Source organism: Geotrypetes seraphini, chromosome 4 (genome assembly GCF_902459505.1).
Source record: "Geotrypetes seraphini chromosome 4, aGeoSer1.1, whole genome shotgun sequence".
Taxonomy (NCBI): Eukaryota; Metazoa; Chordata; class Amphibia; order Gymnophiona; family Dermophiidae; genus Geotrypetes; species Geotrypetes seraphini.
The window spans coordinates 238,039,715-238,056,575 of record NC_047087.1 but is presented as its reverse complement, the minus strand read 5'-3'; the positions used below and the strand labels follow the sequence as shown (position 1 = coordinate 238,056,575).

The 16,861-nt window shown below is 43.3% G+C and overlaps 2 protein-coding genes across 3 annotated transcripts in view; one reads left to right on the top strand and one right to left on the bottom strand.

Annotated features, from left to right (window-relative positions):
- The window catches only part of TACR2 (tachykinin receptor 2), a 48,064-nt gene extending 45,105 nt beyond the window's left edge, over positions 1–2,959 (top strand). The window contains exon 5 of the mRNA XM_033943247.1: positions 1,495–2,959. Coding sequence (XP_033799138.1) covers positions 1,495–1,696 — 202 coding nt within the window. The 3' untranslated portion in view covers positions 1,697–2,959. The remainder of the gene's footprint in view (positions 1–1,494) is intronic.
- A 3,248-nt stretch (positions 2,960–6,207) lies between these two features.
- Positions 6,208–16,861, bottom strand: part of LOC117359534 (hexokinase-1) — a 118,170-nt gene continuing 107,516 nt past the window's right edge. For both annotated transcript variants that reach the window (XM_033942488.1, XM_033942489.1), the window contains 3 exons: positions 16,161–16,316; positions 8,365–8,598; positions 6,208–6,678 (listed from right to left, as the gene is read on the bottom strand). In XM_033942488.1, coding sequence (XP_033798379.1) covers positions 6,534–6,678; positions 8,365–8,598; positions 16,161–16,316 — 535 coding nt within the window. In that variant the 3' untranslated portion in view covers positions 6,208–6,533. The remainder of the gene's footprint in view (positions 6,679–8,364; positions 8,599–16,160; positions 16,317–16,861) is intronic.

Here is a 16,861-nt window from a genome sequence, read left to right as displayed (position 1 = left end):
ATAAAAATCCTAGTGATGGAAGCACAGAAGTTGATAGCTCTTACTATTGCAACTGAAAGATCCCATACTGCCCTTGTTTTAGAGATATCTTACTTGGGATTGTGAAGTTAGGTCAGTTTTCAAAACCATAGAGCAGTGGTTCCCAAACCCTATCCTGGGGGATCCCCAGCCAGTCGGGTTTTCAAGATATCCCTAATGAATATGCATGAGAGAGATTTGCATACCTGTCGCTTCCATTATATGCAAATCTCTCTCATGCATATTCATTAGGGATATCTTGAAAACCCGACTGGCTGGGGGTCCCCCAGGACAGGGCTTGGGAACCACTGCCATAGAGTCTTCTTCTGCAAGGGTATCAAGTGCTAGGCAAACCTCCAGTCTTGCACCTCCCCTCAATTAATATTCAGGCCCCTTAGCCATCCATGACACTCATAACCACCCCAACACCATCCCTTCCAGAATAATCTGGGCCAATGGGCTGCTTGAAAACTGACCACTCTCTCTGCTGGCAGAAGTAGGGCGACCAGATGTCCAGATTTACTCGGACATCTCATTTTAGAAGACTGTGCGAGTGTCCAGACAGATTTTGGAAAACCTGGCAATTTGTCCAGGTTTTGTAAGCCCTGGCTCTGCGAGAGCTCGAGGCTGCATCTGGAGGGTCTCTAAGCATGTGCGGGTGTGACGCAATGACATCACATGCATGCATGCGAGTGACATCATTACATCTGTGCATGCTTGTAGATCCTCCAGATGTGTCCCCGAGCTCAGGGAAAGAGGATTGTGGGGCGGAACAGGGCGGGACTGGGGTATATGCCCTTTTTTTTTTCTTTTATAAATATGGTAACCCTAGGCAGAAACACCTTCTTTTTGTTGAGTTTATGTGGTCATTGGGACCTACTGTTTAACTGTGGTCTGCCCCCCCCCCATCTTCGTTCTAAGAACAATAAGCAATTGCCTAGTCCAGTGGTCTCAAACCCTTTGCAGGGCCACATTTTGGATTTGTAGGTACTTGGAGGGCCTCAGAAAAAATAGTTAATGTCTTATTAAAGAAATGACATTTTTGCAAGAGATAAAACTCTTTATAGTTTATAAATCTTATCTTTTGGCTAAGTCTTAATAATAATATTGTAATTTATAGCTAAAGAGACATATGATCAAGAAACTGTTTTATTTTACTTTTGTGATTATGGTAAACATACCGAGAGCCTCAAAATAGTACTTGGCGGGCCGTGAGTTTGAGACCACTGGCCTAGTCCTACCTAATCGTTAGGTTGGCTCTGTTTTCTGTTAGGATGCTTGTTTCTTTTACTACTCATTATGTAGACACCAATCCACAGGAAACTGATACAAAATTTCCAACTTATTTATCATGAGCTACTCAATGGACAAAAGATTGAAGTAATTTTAATGGCCAGGTCCCTTGTGGTGCAAATGGATCTAGATGGCCCCGTCCTTCTTCCAAGTAATTCTTAAGTTATTTTTTTTTTTTTTCAGGTTTCGTTCTGGCTTCAAAGTAGCTTTTCAATGGTGTCCTTGCGTTAACGCAACTGAAGAAGACAAACTCAAGCTTTCCTACCCAACAATGACATTGCCGAAGGTCCATAGCAATTCAAAGAACAACTTAGCCTCCAGTGAGGGAAAACACATCAACTGCACAGAGAAGTTATCATTGACTCTTACATCTTCCTTACCCTAACTTATACAGTATATTCACTCAAACTGTGGGGATTAGTGTCATATGCTGTGTGTGATACCATACACCAAAGAAACAGTCATTTAAAAAAACATCAGATACAATGAATAAGCAAGAGATAGATTTGCATTGACCTGATTTCCAATTCATGCAATATTTGCTGTAATTTGAATATTTTGAAACCCAGGACATATTTGGAAAAGTCTTTCCATAAGAATAGATAACAGCTTTCTTATACTGAGGAGGCATGTTTATAATATACTGACTAGTGTTATAATTGAATATATATTTACCCAGGGCAAGATAACCAAACAGGACCTCTCTATACTAGGTGTTCTCAACCTAGTTCCAGGGACACATCCAGCAAGTCGGGGTTTCATGATATCCACAATAAATATGCATGAAATAGATTTGCAAGCAAATTTATTATGCATATCCATTGTGAATATACTGAAAACCAGACTCCATTTAAAAAGAACACTGAAGAGAATTTGAAATTGAATGGTATTCTGTACCTTGTTAATTCTACAATTAAAATTTTTGGGGTTTGTTTGGGTCAAAATTTGCCAATGAGTGCTGAGATTGATTCTATGGTCCGAAAAAGTTTTTTCATGCTTAGAAATTGAGAACATTTAGATGTTACTTTTAGATCATTGGTGTAATCTTTTGTTTTGCGTATTTTGGACTACTGCAAAATAATTTATTTTGCAGGCCAGCAAAAATAGCTTTGTAGATTACACATTATTCATAATACTGCTGTCCAATTAGTTTTTAATCTGAAGACAGATCATGTGACACCTTACTATCATAAATTACACTGGCTCCCAGTCGAGGCAAGAGTGAGTTTCAAATTTGGATGTATATGCTATAAGGTGTCATACCTAATTATCTTGTGGATCATTTTATATTTGCTAATTCAAGGCGTTTGCTGCGTACTTCTGCTTTATTTGCTTTTCCATCTGCAAAAGGCTGTTTATACAAAAGATATTTCCAATGACTACTGTCGTTTCAGGCTGCTATTGGGATAAAGACATTTCATTGTTTGATAATTAGCTCTGTTTCTTATCAACATTTCAGGAAACAGTTAAAAACTTACTTATTTGTAAAATTTTGCCAGCTTGATGTTTTATATTTCACTGTGATCGTCCAGTCTTCTTTTACCTTGTTAAACCGCACAGAATTGCAAGGTTTTGTGGTATACAAAATTTTTTAATGTTATGCTATTTCTTTTGTAAGTGCGGGTACCTGAATATTAGGCACCCCAGTACCAGGTTATACTAGTTTTCTGTAACAGAACCTAGAATCCTCATAGGCTCCTACCACATGGCATCAGGATGCCTACAGTAAATTGAAAAGCCTAGTTCTAGCGTTGTCCTCTAAATGAATAACATATGGCACCCCAAATAAGTAAAGAGCCATTAACTAGCAATAAGTGAGCGCTCACAACCAATTACTGCAGTCAGTAGTATTTGCATGCACATCTTACTATGCTTTATTCTATAAAGACCCGCATGCAAATCTTTTAGCGTGCAACTCAAAAGGGGGCATGGCCATGGGACGATCAGGGTGGGGATAGCAGATGTCCAAGAAAACCCAGATATGTCCTCTTTACAGAGGACTGTCCGGGTGTCTGGACGGACTTTCCAAAACCCAGCAGTTTGTCCGGGTTTTGGAAAGCCCCGAACTTTGGCCGCGTCTGGAGGGCCTCCAAGGATGTACGGATGATGTCACCTGCATCCATGCATGCTCGGAGGTCCTCCAGACACAGCCCGGAGGTCGGGGAAAAAGAGATGAGGCTCTGTGGGGGGCAAGGCTGGGGGTGGAATAAAGTAGGCTGGGGAAGAAGGGGGCGGAACCATGTGTCCGTGTTTTTACGTTGTTAAATATGGTAACCATAGGTCAGGGCCATTCATTAAAGACTTATTATACTGTACAATTCAGGGGATCCATCTCTAACTTACGTGATAGGATTTATAGCAGTTGGTGTAAATCCTCATGCCCAAAGTTTGGTGAAGAAATCTGCTCTAAGCTCTATTCGATAAATGGCATGCAACTGTTTTATAGAATAGTGCTCCACATGGATTTTATTCAGCACCCAAATTTGGGCACTATTTACCGAATCCAGTCCAAAGTGTCTGCTTGGACTTCTGTTCTAAGCAGGAGTAAATATATTCAGGGAAGAAGCCTCAGGTGGTGAATGAAACCTGCAGACTTGTAAGTATACTTCTCCCTCCGTATTTGCGGGGCTTAGGGGCAAAGCCGGCCCGCAAATATAAAAAAAACACGAATAATATTTGGGCCGGTTCTGCCCCTAACCCCCGCTTCCCTCAGTTATTTTAAGCCCTGAAAGCCCCCCCCTTAAGCCTTACCTGGTGGTCTAGCAGGTTTTCGGGGCAGGAGCGATCTTCCCATGCTCCTGCCCCGTGCAGATTGCTCACAGGAAATGGCTGCCTTGAGATCCCGTAGTCTCTCGAGCCATTTCCTGTGAGTGATCTGCACGGGGCAAGAGCGTGGGAAGATCACTCCGGCCCCGAAAACCCGCTAGACCACCAGGTAAGGCTTAAGGGGAGGCTTACAGGGCTTAAAATAGCCTGAAAAATGAAAATGCATTTTTTGTTTTAAAACCGCGAATCCGTAGATATGGAATTCGCGAATACGGAGGGGGAAGTGTAGGCATATGAAGAACTCTTAGTAGACAGGGTTGGAGGCGATGCAGAGCTCAATAATGGAACATTCAGGAGGGTCCTCACACTGCCCACTCTAGGTATTATTATAGCCTTCAATCCATAACCTTATAGCCTTCAATCCATAACCTTACTCCCCACTGCTCACCACCCTAGCCAGCAGATTAACCATTCCCCCAAAACTGTATCCCTTACCCTGGAATCCTGATTGTCTGTCTTGTCTGTTTAGATTGTAATCTCTTTCGAGCAGGGACTGTCTCCTTCATGACTCTGTACAGCGCTCTGTACCACTGGCAGCGCTCTAGAAATAGTAGTAGTAGGTATCAGGCCCATCAGAACAATTCTTGCCTTTTACAAAATAGCAGGGGCAGGGCCGGCTCAAGGGACTGTGGTGACCTGAGAAAACTTTTGCGTTGGCGCCCTCATCCCTGGAATCTGGTATCTCTCTCCTTTTTCCACCCCTCCCTCCCCCTCCCACTTGTGATCTGGTACATCATCGATCTCTTGAGTCTCCTCCTCCTGCTGGACCATGTGAGGCACTGGTTGAGCACACTGATGATAAAGGGTGCCAGAATCCTATTTCAATTGATTTATAAGAATAATTCTCCACCAATAAAATATATTACTCTGAAATAGAGAAACATATTTTATAAAGAGATTTTAATCTGGGGAAAGCCCTGCCTGTTTCAAAGCTTAGCTCTGTAAAATATTAAAGACCAGAAACTTAGAACATTTAAAATCAAACTAGAATTTTATTCCTTACAGAGCAGATTTAATTATAAAATCAGGCAGGTAGAGCAATTGCAAAGTAGGATCATTGAACAAGGGAAAATGTGTCACAAGATAAAATATTGCTAAAGCAGAATGATTAATTTAGCTGGGTTCAAAAGTTACTCACAATGATACAGGCCTTGCCGGTTGGAAAGACCTTTAGTTGCAGAGGAGACCACATGGCAGAACTGGGCACATGCTACAATCCCAGTCCAGCATATATCCCTCCAGAGGTCTGCAGGAAGACTGGGCTGGGATTTTGGTGCCCTTTATCACTGGAGCTTCACCAGAGCCTCACCTGGTCCATAGGTTGAACTGGCTCTGAGTGTAGACAAATATCCCTCCTTTAGAACAGCATATATTCACAACTCCTCCCTGGGTCTTTGGCTGCTAACCTGAGGCTAAGGTGACTTGATCCCATAGTAAACTGAGGGTCTACTAAATAACCACTAAAAAAACGCTTTTGTAACACACATCAAAAAATTTAATATTTCCACAAGTCTCTTTTAAAACACTAGTATACCTCTACTAGTGTGCAAACTTAAAAAAAAAAGACATTCTACCTTGGCAAACCCAGTCAGGCATGTGCTGCTTGGGTAGTTCCTTAAAGCTGCAGTTCAGTAACTCACACTATCACCACACAAGGTCCAATCACAGTGCATCATAATGTATACCAGAAAAAGCATTCAGTCAGTCCATATCCAACAGAGGAGCAGACATTTCCTTTTGCTGCCGAAACAACACGCAGGATACTGTATTTAGGGACACAACAATAATTCACAGAAGCCATGAGAAATGCCAGCAATAACAGATTTTTTTTGGGACCCGTTCTTTTCACTAAGACAAACTGCCACGCCCATAAGAATGGCATAAAATTAAGTCATAAAACGGAGCAGTGTGAACATACTCTGCAATAAAAACATGACATTTGAGGAGCACATACAGAGAAACACCTCAATTCCACTTTACATGTTCTGCTTCCTGGAAGTGATTTGTGAATGGCTTTGTAGTCTCTTCTGACAATAAATACCACACAAAAATAATTAGAAAGCCAGCAGAGACCATTACCCGATGGTGTTTAATTTTTTTTTTCTTCACAAACTGATAAATAACTTAATCTGACAACTGTATAAATAATAAACAGATTCCACTGACCTACAAATGGGGAATGTGCCAGCCGGGGAAGGGATGAACCATGCAGACAAGGGTCCAGATAGAGGAAATATTATCAACAGCACACACTCTACTTTGTATTCCTATGTTATATGGAGTTACTTGTGGTTTTCCATAAAACAGTGTGCTTAGGATTTCTACCAGTTCAGGGTTTGGAGTCACTGCTTTATAAGAAAGTGCTAAGAAGGCAGAGTGAAGGAAGTTGCCAGTGCCTAGCTCTGTTCAGCTTCCCGAAGTCTACATGCTACAGCAGTGATCAGAGCTGCTCCCTTTCCACTACCATCTTCCGACAGCAGGAACGTCACATCACATTTTGGGGCAAGATCCTTCACGGTCTGGTGCATGATTTTTGAGAAACTGTGAGGAAAAAAAGAGAAAAGTGCATGTTTAAGAGTTCTAGGAATCTTCCAGAAGGGTTTGTCACTTATCATTCCAGCTGCCAATCAGTCCTCAATTATTTTATATTATTGGTTCTTAAATTTTGATGGCTAACTGCCTTGGACCTGATGAGTTCAAAGAAAATTGGACTACAAATGCCATTTTAAATTCAATTAAATAAATATCCTTAATCAAAATTTGCATCATTTTGACGTAGGGACACTGGATCATTTATTATTCTATTGTACTTTGATACTCAACTTTTGGAGATCTATATGGGGCCAAATCAACTTGATATTGGAATCCTCAATTTCATTGACCTATGAGATGATAATATGTGGGACATCATTAAAGACTAAGGGGCTCATAATAATAATTAAAAAAAAATCTAAAAAGTGGCCTAAATCAAAAAGCCTGATCTTTCAAGTACCCATAACCAAAGCTAGTTTTAGACGTATCTAAAACCAGCTTAGGCCTTTCCCCTGCCTCTAAACGCATAGAGCAAAAAGAGGTGTTTTAGAAGAGGGGAAAGGGCAGGAGGTGGACGGGAGGTGGGTCAACCTAGACATAGACGTACAGCAGGTATAACCAAAACTTTAGGCAGGTTACCTAGTCGGCACTTATATGTTTTGACTAAGACCAAATCAAAACAGGTATAAGTGCCAAAAAAGGGCCCGCTGAGCTGATGGCGGCTGGTGCGATCAGCTCAGCGGCCCGGCAACCTACCCACCCCCCACCCCAATCATTGCAGCAGGAGAGATGGCTCAACTCCCCTGCTACGACGGCGATCACCCCTCTACCCGAACTGCTGCGACCCACGGCAGGAGAGATGCCCAATCTCTCTTGCTGAGGTTTGTGGCAGTTCGGGTAGAGGAGTGATTGCCATTGCGACAGAAGAGATAGCCAATCTCTCCTGCCGCAATCCATCACCTCCCCTCCGACAAGAATGGGCAGGAGGGAGCCCAAGCCCTCCTGTCCCAGCGACCACCCCACCCCACCGATCCAATCTGGGCAGGAGGGAGCCCAACTCCTCCTGTCCATGCGACCCCCCTACCCCCACCTCCACTAAGATATGGGCAGGAGGGATCCCAGGCCCTCCTGTCCCGACGCAGCCCCTCCATGGCTGCCCCCCCAAAAAGCCCGCCGAAACCTCCCCACCCGCGAGACCCCCCTGCCGACCCCGCGACACCCCCTTTACCTTAAAGAAAAGTTGGCCAGATGGACGGGTTCCAAGCCCGTCCGTCCGTCCCGCCATTCATCGAATGGCAGGCCTTAGGGACTGATTGGCCCAGGCGCCTCAAACACCACCCACAGGAGGGGCCTGAGGCGCCTGGACTAACCGGAATTGGCCTAGTAGCCTTAGGCCCCTCCTGTAGGCAGGGCCTTAGGCACATTGGCCCAACTCAACCTGCCCTTGAGACCACCCAAAACCCACCCATAACATGACTCCACCACGACCATCTCATGCTCTGGACGCACAGAAGTGGGACACCTCGCTAGATGTACAGAAAGAGTTTCAATTATTGGCACTTGGACATCCTAGTGATTAGGACGTCCAAGTGCCGATTTAGAATGCTTTTTGGACGTCTATGTTTTTTGATTTATGAGCCTGATACTTTCAAACTTTGCCTTTAAATGGAAAGACGAAGAAAGAGAAATACTTACTGCGGATGCAGTTTGTACAGAGTACCATCCACGCCAACGGTGATATCCAGATGGTCTAATCCTCTGTTTTCCCTAATCTTATCCACAACAGCAGCCATTCCAGCACCGCAGAGCTGAGCTGCTCTTTTGGACACTGCACCACACACCTGCTTTACAATGATACTGTCGTCACAGGTGCCGTCCAGCCCCAGCTGCTGAAGAATCACTCGTACCTGAAGCAACGCTAATCTGTCACTGTGGGGAAGAGAGAGAAAAGGCAGAATCTCACGACAATGAACCCCAGACAGATTGACAAGTCTCTCACAAACATGATGGGGCTTTGGAGTCTGTATCAAAAGCCTCCCCCTGAATGTGAAAGATAACTGGCCAAATTTATGCAATTATCATACAATGGATGTTTAGTTACAGTATCCTGGCTAGTTGTGGGTCTAAGCAATTGGCTAAATCAACCTGCTTAATATCTAGCCAGGTAGATTTACACTATGGCCCCAATATTCAAAAGATTTATGTCCCTTTGATAGTTATGCCCCTAAACTATTCTCTGATAATTTACTAGGGCTGGATGCCTGAATTTATAATCAACATTTCATTAAACTCCTGAATTTAGGAGGAAAAAAAAGTGGATGGCAACAGGTGTGGATTTATGAAAGAGAGAAAAGAAAGTTAGGAACTTAGGGGCAGATTCTGAAAACTAAAATCTGTCTTTAATGTGCTCACTAAACCAGTTCCAGCCAGTTTAGTGTGCATGTATTTTAGCAGTGGATTATTAAAACGACTTTCCGTGGTCTTTTCTAGCAGTCTCTGATACTGCCATGCAAATTTAGTACAATGAAGTCATTAATATTAAAATGAGCACTCCGGGTGATTCTCTAACCTCGTTGTGCCACATTTGCAGCCAAAATTTGCCAACAGGTCTGAGCTGTCATTGTCTTACTTTCTGAAATGCCTAGCCAAGAAGACCATCTTGCGCTGTGTGCAGCAAGAAATATACAGCGTAGAGGTCCATCATATCAATAAAGGGAGAGCCATTCTCAAAGACAGCCCTATTCAGAAGCTGAACCCCTCCTATGATGAAGATGGTTTGCTGAGAGTGGGTGGCTGCCTCATCCACGCCAAGCTAGACAAGAGCAAAAAGAACCCTTTCATTATACTGGGTTGACACCATGTCACCATCCTGGTCATGCAGCACCATGAGAAAGATAGGCACCAAAGTTCGCAGTCAGAGCTGCAGGAGTGTGGATCATTGGAGCGATGCTTTGCTGCAATAATCCACAAATACATCAAATGCCACAAACTATAGGGCAAATATCAAGACCAAAAAAATGGCAGACCTACCATCAGAAAGACACTGCCAAAAAGTATAGGCAAGATGAAATACTTCCTTGCCGAAGTGATCTAACATTTGTGGATTCCTTCCAGACAGAATATGGAAAAATCTCTGCACTTCATGGATTTCCTCATGGCCATGGCAATCGGATTAAGAAAGATGCTTGGGAAAGTTGTATCTCACTAAAATCTGGAGCTGGTTGGACATTTTACTTCACAAGTAACTTTTTAGAGACTTGCTGAACTTGTGAATGGATTCTGCCACATATAGAATTGCAAGTTTTCCAATAAGCCATGAACAGGGACAGCAACAGTTGCTTTTGGTGCCTCATTATGTTGAAGCCGCCAAAATGTTAGCTCTCAGCTTAGAATCTTGCTGCAGGAGAAAAGATACTTTCTTAGCCCCTTCTGGATAAGAAATGTATCAATATGGAGGTTTTCTCCCAGCAGGTGAAGGAGACAAGTCATATCAAATTCCTGTAGAATCTTAATAGGTGAATATCTAAAGGGTCTAATGATTCCTCTGTTTGATAAGTGATGGAGTATGGAGAAGAAAGTGGTAGCTTTGAATCAGATGTAGATAGAGAAGATACTCTAAGGCCTTGAAAAGGCATATCCAAATGTGAAGATACCTCAAAGACTCTCCACTGCAATTGTTCCTGATGCCTTCAAATATGCCATTGTCACATCCCTCCTCAAAAAATCCCTCAATGGAGCCCACACGCCCCTCCAACTATCACTTCCATCTCCCTCCTCTCCTTCTTATCCAAGTTACTTAAACGTGCAGTTCACCGTCATTGCCTGGACTTCCTCTCATCCCAAGCTATTCTTGATCTGCTTCAGTCAGGCTTTCGCCTGCTGCATTCCCAAGTGCCCTTACTCAAGTTTCCAATGACCTGTTCCTGGTCAAATCCAAAGGCCTCTACTCTATCCTCATCCTTCTCGATCTATCTTCCGCCTTGGATACTTTTGATCACTGCATACTCCTTGATACGCTATCCTCGCTGGGAATCCAGGGTTCTACTCTCACCTGGTTTTCTTCCTATCTCTCCCATTGCATCTTCAGTGTATGCAACAGTGGTTCTTCCTACACAGCCATCCTGCTATCAACTGATGTATCTCAAGGCTCTATCCTTGGACCACTCCTTTTCTCAATCTACACCTGATCACTTGGAGCACTAATCTCCTCCCATGGTTTCCAATATCACCTCTATGCTGACGACTCTCAGATCTACCTCTCCACACTAGAAATTGCCACTGAAACTTAGACCCGAGTCTCAGCCTGCCTGTCCAACACTGCTGCCTGGATGTCCCACCACCATCTAAAACTGAATATGGCTAAAACAGAGATGCTCATCTTCCTGCTTAAACCCACCTCCCCACTTCTCTGTCTCTGTGGACAACACTCTCAACCTTCCTGTCTTGTCTGCTCGCAATCTCAGGGTCATCTGTAACTCTTCTCTTTCCTTCTCTACCTAGATACAACATATTGCTAAAACCTGATGCTTCTTCCTCTATAATATTACCAAAATCCAACCCTTCCTCTCCAAGCACACTACCTAAACCCTTATCCACACCCTTAACACCTCGCATCTAGATTACTGCAACTCGCTACTCTCAGGTCTTCTGCACAGCCATCTTTCTCTCCTTCAATCCGTCCAGAATTCGGCTGCATGGCTCATATTCCATTACCCCTCTCTAAAGTCACTTCATTTGCTTCCCATCCATTTCCAAATACAATTCAAACTCTTCTTACTGCATTCACTCAGCTGCCCCTCATTACCTGTCTTCATATCTCCGCCTATGTCCCCCTCTCACCCATGAGCTCTCCTCAACTGGTAAGTCCCTCCTATCTCTGCCCTTCTCCTCTTCCAACTTCAGACTCCATCCCTTCTATCTTGCTGCACCGTATGTCTGGAACAAACTGCCCAAATCTCTATGGCAGGCTCCATTTCTGGCAGCGTTGAAGTCCAAGTTAAAAGCCCACCTCTTCAAGACTGCTTTTAACTCCTATATGTCATGTCTGTCTGTCCAAGTTAGATAAGTAGGGACCGTCTATTAAATGACAAAATATACAGTGCTGCATACATCTTTCAGCGCAATAAAAGTGATAAATAGTACAGTATTAGTAATAATAATAGTTGACATTAGGCAATTCTTTACTGTAGCCTCTATTAAACTTGTTGAACATATTTTCAAGAAGGAATGCAGCTGTTTCAGAAGACTTATGGAAACAGATGCTGACAACTCATCAGTGACTGTGACCAGTATCAAAGTAGGAGACTGTTGTGGAAAGGGTTGCACAGGCATAGGAAAAGAAGACCTGAACAGACATATTCCTGGTTTTCATGCTGTGCTGGAGTTTCTGCACAGGCTGGAAATGAATTGACTGGGGCTGTAGCTCTGTAGAGCAATCTATGCACTGCTTATTAGCCTGAGGCAAGACTGTTCTGATGCACTTATATTCATTCAAACACAAGGAAGAGGTAGAAGAAGTCACTGTCCCTGCAAGCTTTGGCAGGCGCTCCGATGGTGGCTGGATACATTCCTGGAAGACTGAAGCATCAACTTTTCACTATTTAGAGTCATTCAGTAATCTTCTTGGGCAGCAGGTATGTGTAGATCATCACACTCAGAAGTTGAAGGAAGCTCCATAGCAGATTCTTGACTTATATGGACAGGATTTGCAGCTGACTGCACAGAGCTGTTTTCTGACTTTTCTCCTGCAGGAGTGGTTTTCCACCTCCAAATGGTCATGGAGTCAATTCAGATGATCTCTTCTAACTCTAGGAGACATTTGAGTCCAATGTTTGCAGTCTGAACTCGTGTTGAAGTTTTGGATTTTTCCATTACATTTCAAGCAAGGGTTGGAACCTTGATATCTATTTTTTTTTTTTTTTTGGAAAACAAAAGATATTTCTTCTTGAGAAGAAAAGAATGAACAACAATACCAGAATACGACAAATATTTTTAAACTGGTGGAGTGCTTCAATTTGCATCTGTTTGCTAGAACAGAAGAACTGAAACTGAGGAGCTACAAATTAGAGAATGATACGGGGACCGTTTACCGCGGTAAACCATGGGTCACCACAGTAAATCCGCAGGAATGGAGACATTTGTAACTGGTTTTGCGCAGGAATGGGGACAAGACCTTTCACCGCCCCACGGGAATGGGGACAAGACCTTTTACCACCCCGTGGGAGCGGTGAAAAGTCTTACTCCTGTGGTAAAAAAAATTGTGCCCCTGTCATACTCGGCATTTTCTCCCCAGCTCCTCTTACACCTATTTTACCTTCAGGAGCCAGCCATGCCACGATGAAGACAGAAGGAACCTAAACCCAAAGCCTGAGACCAATGTGATTTGAAGAATAAAATTACCAGACAACAAAAAGAAAAAAAATAAATGTATTTTATGTTTTGTGATTAGAATATTTCAGATTTGAAATATGTATCCTGCTAGAGCTGATATTAGACATAACTGGGGACCACAAAGTCCAACCTGTGCAGGGCTCTCTCTCTGACCAGGGGGCAGTTGCCCTAGTTGCACTCCTCTAACATTATTCTTTCCATGTGTGACTAAAGTATTCTGTTAGTTTGATTTTTCTATGTAGCATTCTGTAGTAATTTGGTTTGTTCAGTTTTCACAATAGTGAAAGGGATATTTGTGAAAGGGAGGGGAGATGGGTTTTGTTGAACCTTGCTCTGTTTTATTTGTGTTTATAAAATGACAACTGTCAGAGAAGCTTCCGCCCACACACATGCGACTGCCGGGCGGCACAGGCAGACTTCGCCGGCATCAGTTTCTTTTCTAAAGCGCCGCAAAGGTAAGAGGGAGGGAGAGAGATAGATTTGGCTGGAGGGAGGGAAGGGGCCACGCATGCGCGCGCGGCTTTCCTTTCCTTAAGTTTCTTTATGCCATGAAGGTAAGGGGAGAGAGATTCTCGGGCTGCTGAAGGGCGGTGAGGTGGCGAGGGAAGGGTGGATGCTGCGGGGACAGGGCGGTAAAGGGGATGACGGAGAGGGGTGGTGAAGGGGATGGTGGATTTGAGGATGGGGCAGTGAAGGGGATGGCGGGGATGGGGTGGTAAAGGGGACGGTGGTCCGGTGACGAGGCAGTGACGGGGACAGATTTTTTCCCCCGTGTCATTCTCTACTACAAATGAGATGGGCCACGCATGTTTAGACCTCTAAACTCTGGAAAAGCAGTTCAATCCCTGCGCCATCAAATAATGTTACCCTCTTGTGTGCCTCACTCAATCCTGCTTGTTGATGGAAATACAGTATAAGGTATTACCTTTGTAGAGGTCTTTGGCGAGACCCAAATTGTGTTTGGTTTTGCACATCACATCTACAAAAAGACACTGTCATGGAAAAGCCAACTCACTATAGCTGCCATGATAGTGCATGGCCTGTACTATAGACAGAGACTGAAGAAGCTAAAAATGAACTCTTAAGAAGAAAGAATGGGGAAATATAAACATTCAAGTTTCTAGCAGGCTTCAGTAGATCAGGCTACTTTAGAAAGTGGCATTTTTCATAGCACAAAGGGCTAGGTTCTATAATTGGTGCCTACATTGGCAGTGCTTGGTGGCACTTAGCCAAATTCCGCATACAACTCCAAATTGTTTAATTGACTTTAATTGACATTTTTTTTGAAAAAGCCATTAAAAGTCAATTAAAAAAACAATTAATTTAATATTAATTGAAGTTGTGAGTGGAATTCAGCATGGCACCTAACCATGCATACCAAAAAAGTAGGTGTGGTTAGAGGGCAGAGAATAGGCGTGGTATGACTTAGGCACCGGTACATTAAGACATGAAAACTCTGGCTTGATATACTGGTGCTTAACATTAAGTTAGGCGCCGGTAGGCGTGATTCTTTAAATATTGCCTAGCAGTTGATTGGTTGAATCGGCCCCAAAATGCTCTAGAGCAAGATGTCATCATCATGGGGAGGGAAATTCAAAAGGCATGTGTGTGAAACCTTTACACTCAGAGAAATAGACTTCCTGTGGAGGTGATAGAAGCCAAATCATGCATGGGATAAACACAAAAGAATCTTAGAAGGAGGAGGAAAGTGGTAGAAGATTTTAAAAGAATGGTAGCATAGAACAGGGGTGGGCAATCTGTGGCCCCGTCAATGAATTTTATGGAGCTCATGAGACCATGGGAAAAATACACAGAAAATGACCTGCACAAATATCATGAACTAGAGTTTTGTTGTTGGTGGATACAACAATGGGACAAGACTTGTTTGACAGTGTTAGCAACTGCTTGGAAAGACAGAAGTATACGCAATGGACCATTCCGGTAATAATTTATGTTCAATCAGTCATCACACTGAGTTGTGTTGGCAGTGAATTTTTATGATGCATTTGTTAATTTTCTGTGTGTGGCCCATTAGGTATAGCACTAACATTAAGAACATAAGAAGTTGCCTCCGCTGAGGCAGACCAGAGGTCCATCCTGCCCAGCGGTCTGCTCCCGCGGCGGCCCATCAGGCCTAATTGCCTGAACAGTGTCCCTGACTAATTTTGTAACTGCCTCTAAACCTCTAATACTATCCCTATAACCTACCTCTACTCCTATCTGTACCCCTCAATCCCTTTGTCCTCCAGGTACCTATCCAACCCTTCTTTGAAGTCCTGTATCGTGCTCCTGCTTATCACATTCTCCGGTAGCGCGTTCCATGTATCCACCACCCTCTGGGTGAAAAAGAACTTCCTGCGTTTGTTCTAAACCTTCCCCCTTTCAATTTCTCTGAGTGCCCCCTTGTACTTGTGGTTCCCCATAATTGGAAAAATCTGTCCCTGTCTACTCTTTCAATGCCCTTCATGATCTTGAAGGTTTCTATCATGTCTCCTCTAAGTCTCCGCTCATATAGCCCTCTGTGTATAAAGGTTTCCCACAGTAGGAAGGTTCAAAAGGGCAGACTGGGTGAATCATTTTGTCCTTTTCTTGCTGACATTTTCAGTTTCTGTGTTCTTTTCCTTCAGAGGATTGGGTATCATCGAACTCCAAGCTCCAAATTATTAGAGCATACTGCCACATATAGAATTGCAGGCCCTCTAATAAGCCATGGACAGGGACGGCAACAGTTGTTTTTGCTGCCTCAGTATGTTGACCGATCCCTGTCACTGTTCCCTCTAAACTGTGCGGATGTCCTCCAACTGCACATTGACAGTGGGAAGTGGTGCTTCTATACTGTGTTTTCAATCGCCAGGGACAGGCAGGTTCCCTGTAGTCCTGCAGAGCTTGCCTGTTCCTCACTACTGAAAATGTGATGGTAAAACAGCACCCCCCCCTGGCAGGACTGTAGGAGGATGACTTCCACACAGTTTACAGGGAACAGTGGTCCCAATGCTTAAAACTGTGCAATGGTAACTTAAATGCAGTGCATTCATATTATCTATTATACTCTGAGGCCTCTGTTTACTTCTTAAGTATGTATGACTTGTTTCTTGTCTTACCTTTCGATCTGTGAAAGAAATTTTGTTTCAAAGATGCTCCTGGTTTTCAGTGCCTCTGAAATATGACCTCGGAACAGGAAGCCCCTTTTCGTAAAATCAATCAAAATATTGCGAACAATCTCTCCCAGATACATTCCACTGATCATTTTTTCATATCTAGAATAACAAACAGAATAGTTAGAGTGATCTGCCACTATTCTGTAGGAACTTCAAAGACTCACATGTACAGGCATGGGCTGCACTGTATGAAGACAACAGTGTGCCGATATGCCAGCTAGAATTAGTGGCTGTACACTTTATTTATTTAAAAATTTATATACCGCATAAAAACTATGCGGTTTACAAAATTACATGCATACATATTAAAAATACTAAAACATGTTTCGACAGAACAAACACAATAAAACATTAACTAAGGGCTCCTTTTACTAAGCTGTGATAGCGGTTTTAGCGCGTGCAGAATTGAGCAGGTGTTGGTTCTAGCCGCGTAGCGCGGGTTTAGAGTGCGCAGCAATTCTGTGCGCGCTAAAAACGCTAGCACAGCATAGTAAAAGGAGCCCTAACAGTATCATTATTAAAACCTTTTTTCAAATTCATCCAACAAGATGGAAAGACAAAGGGCTCCTTTTACTAAGGTGCGCTAGTGTTTTTTAGCGCACGCAGGATTTTAGCACGTGCTAAACCCGCGCTACGCTTCTAGA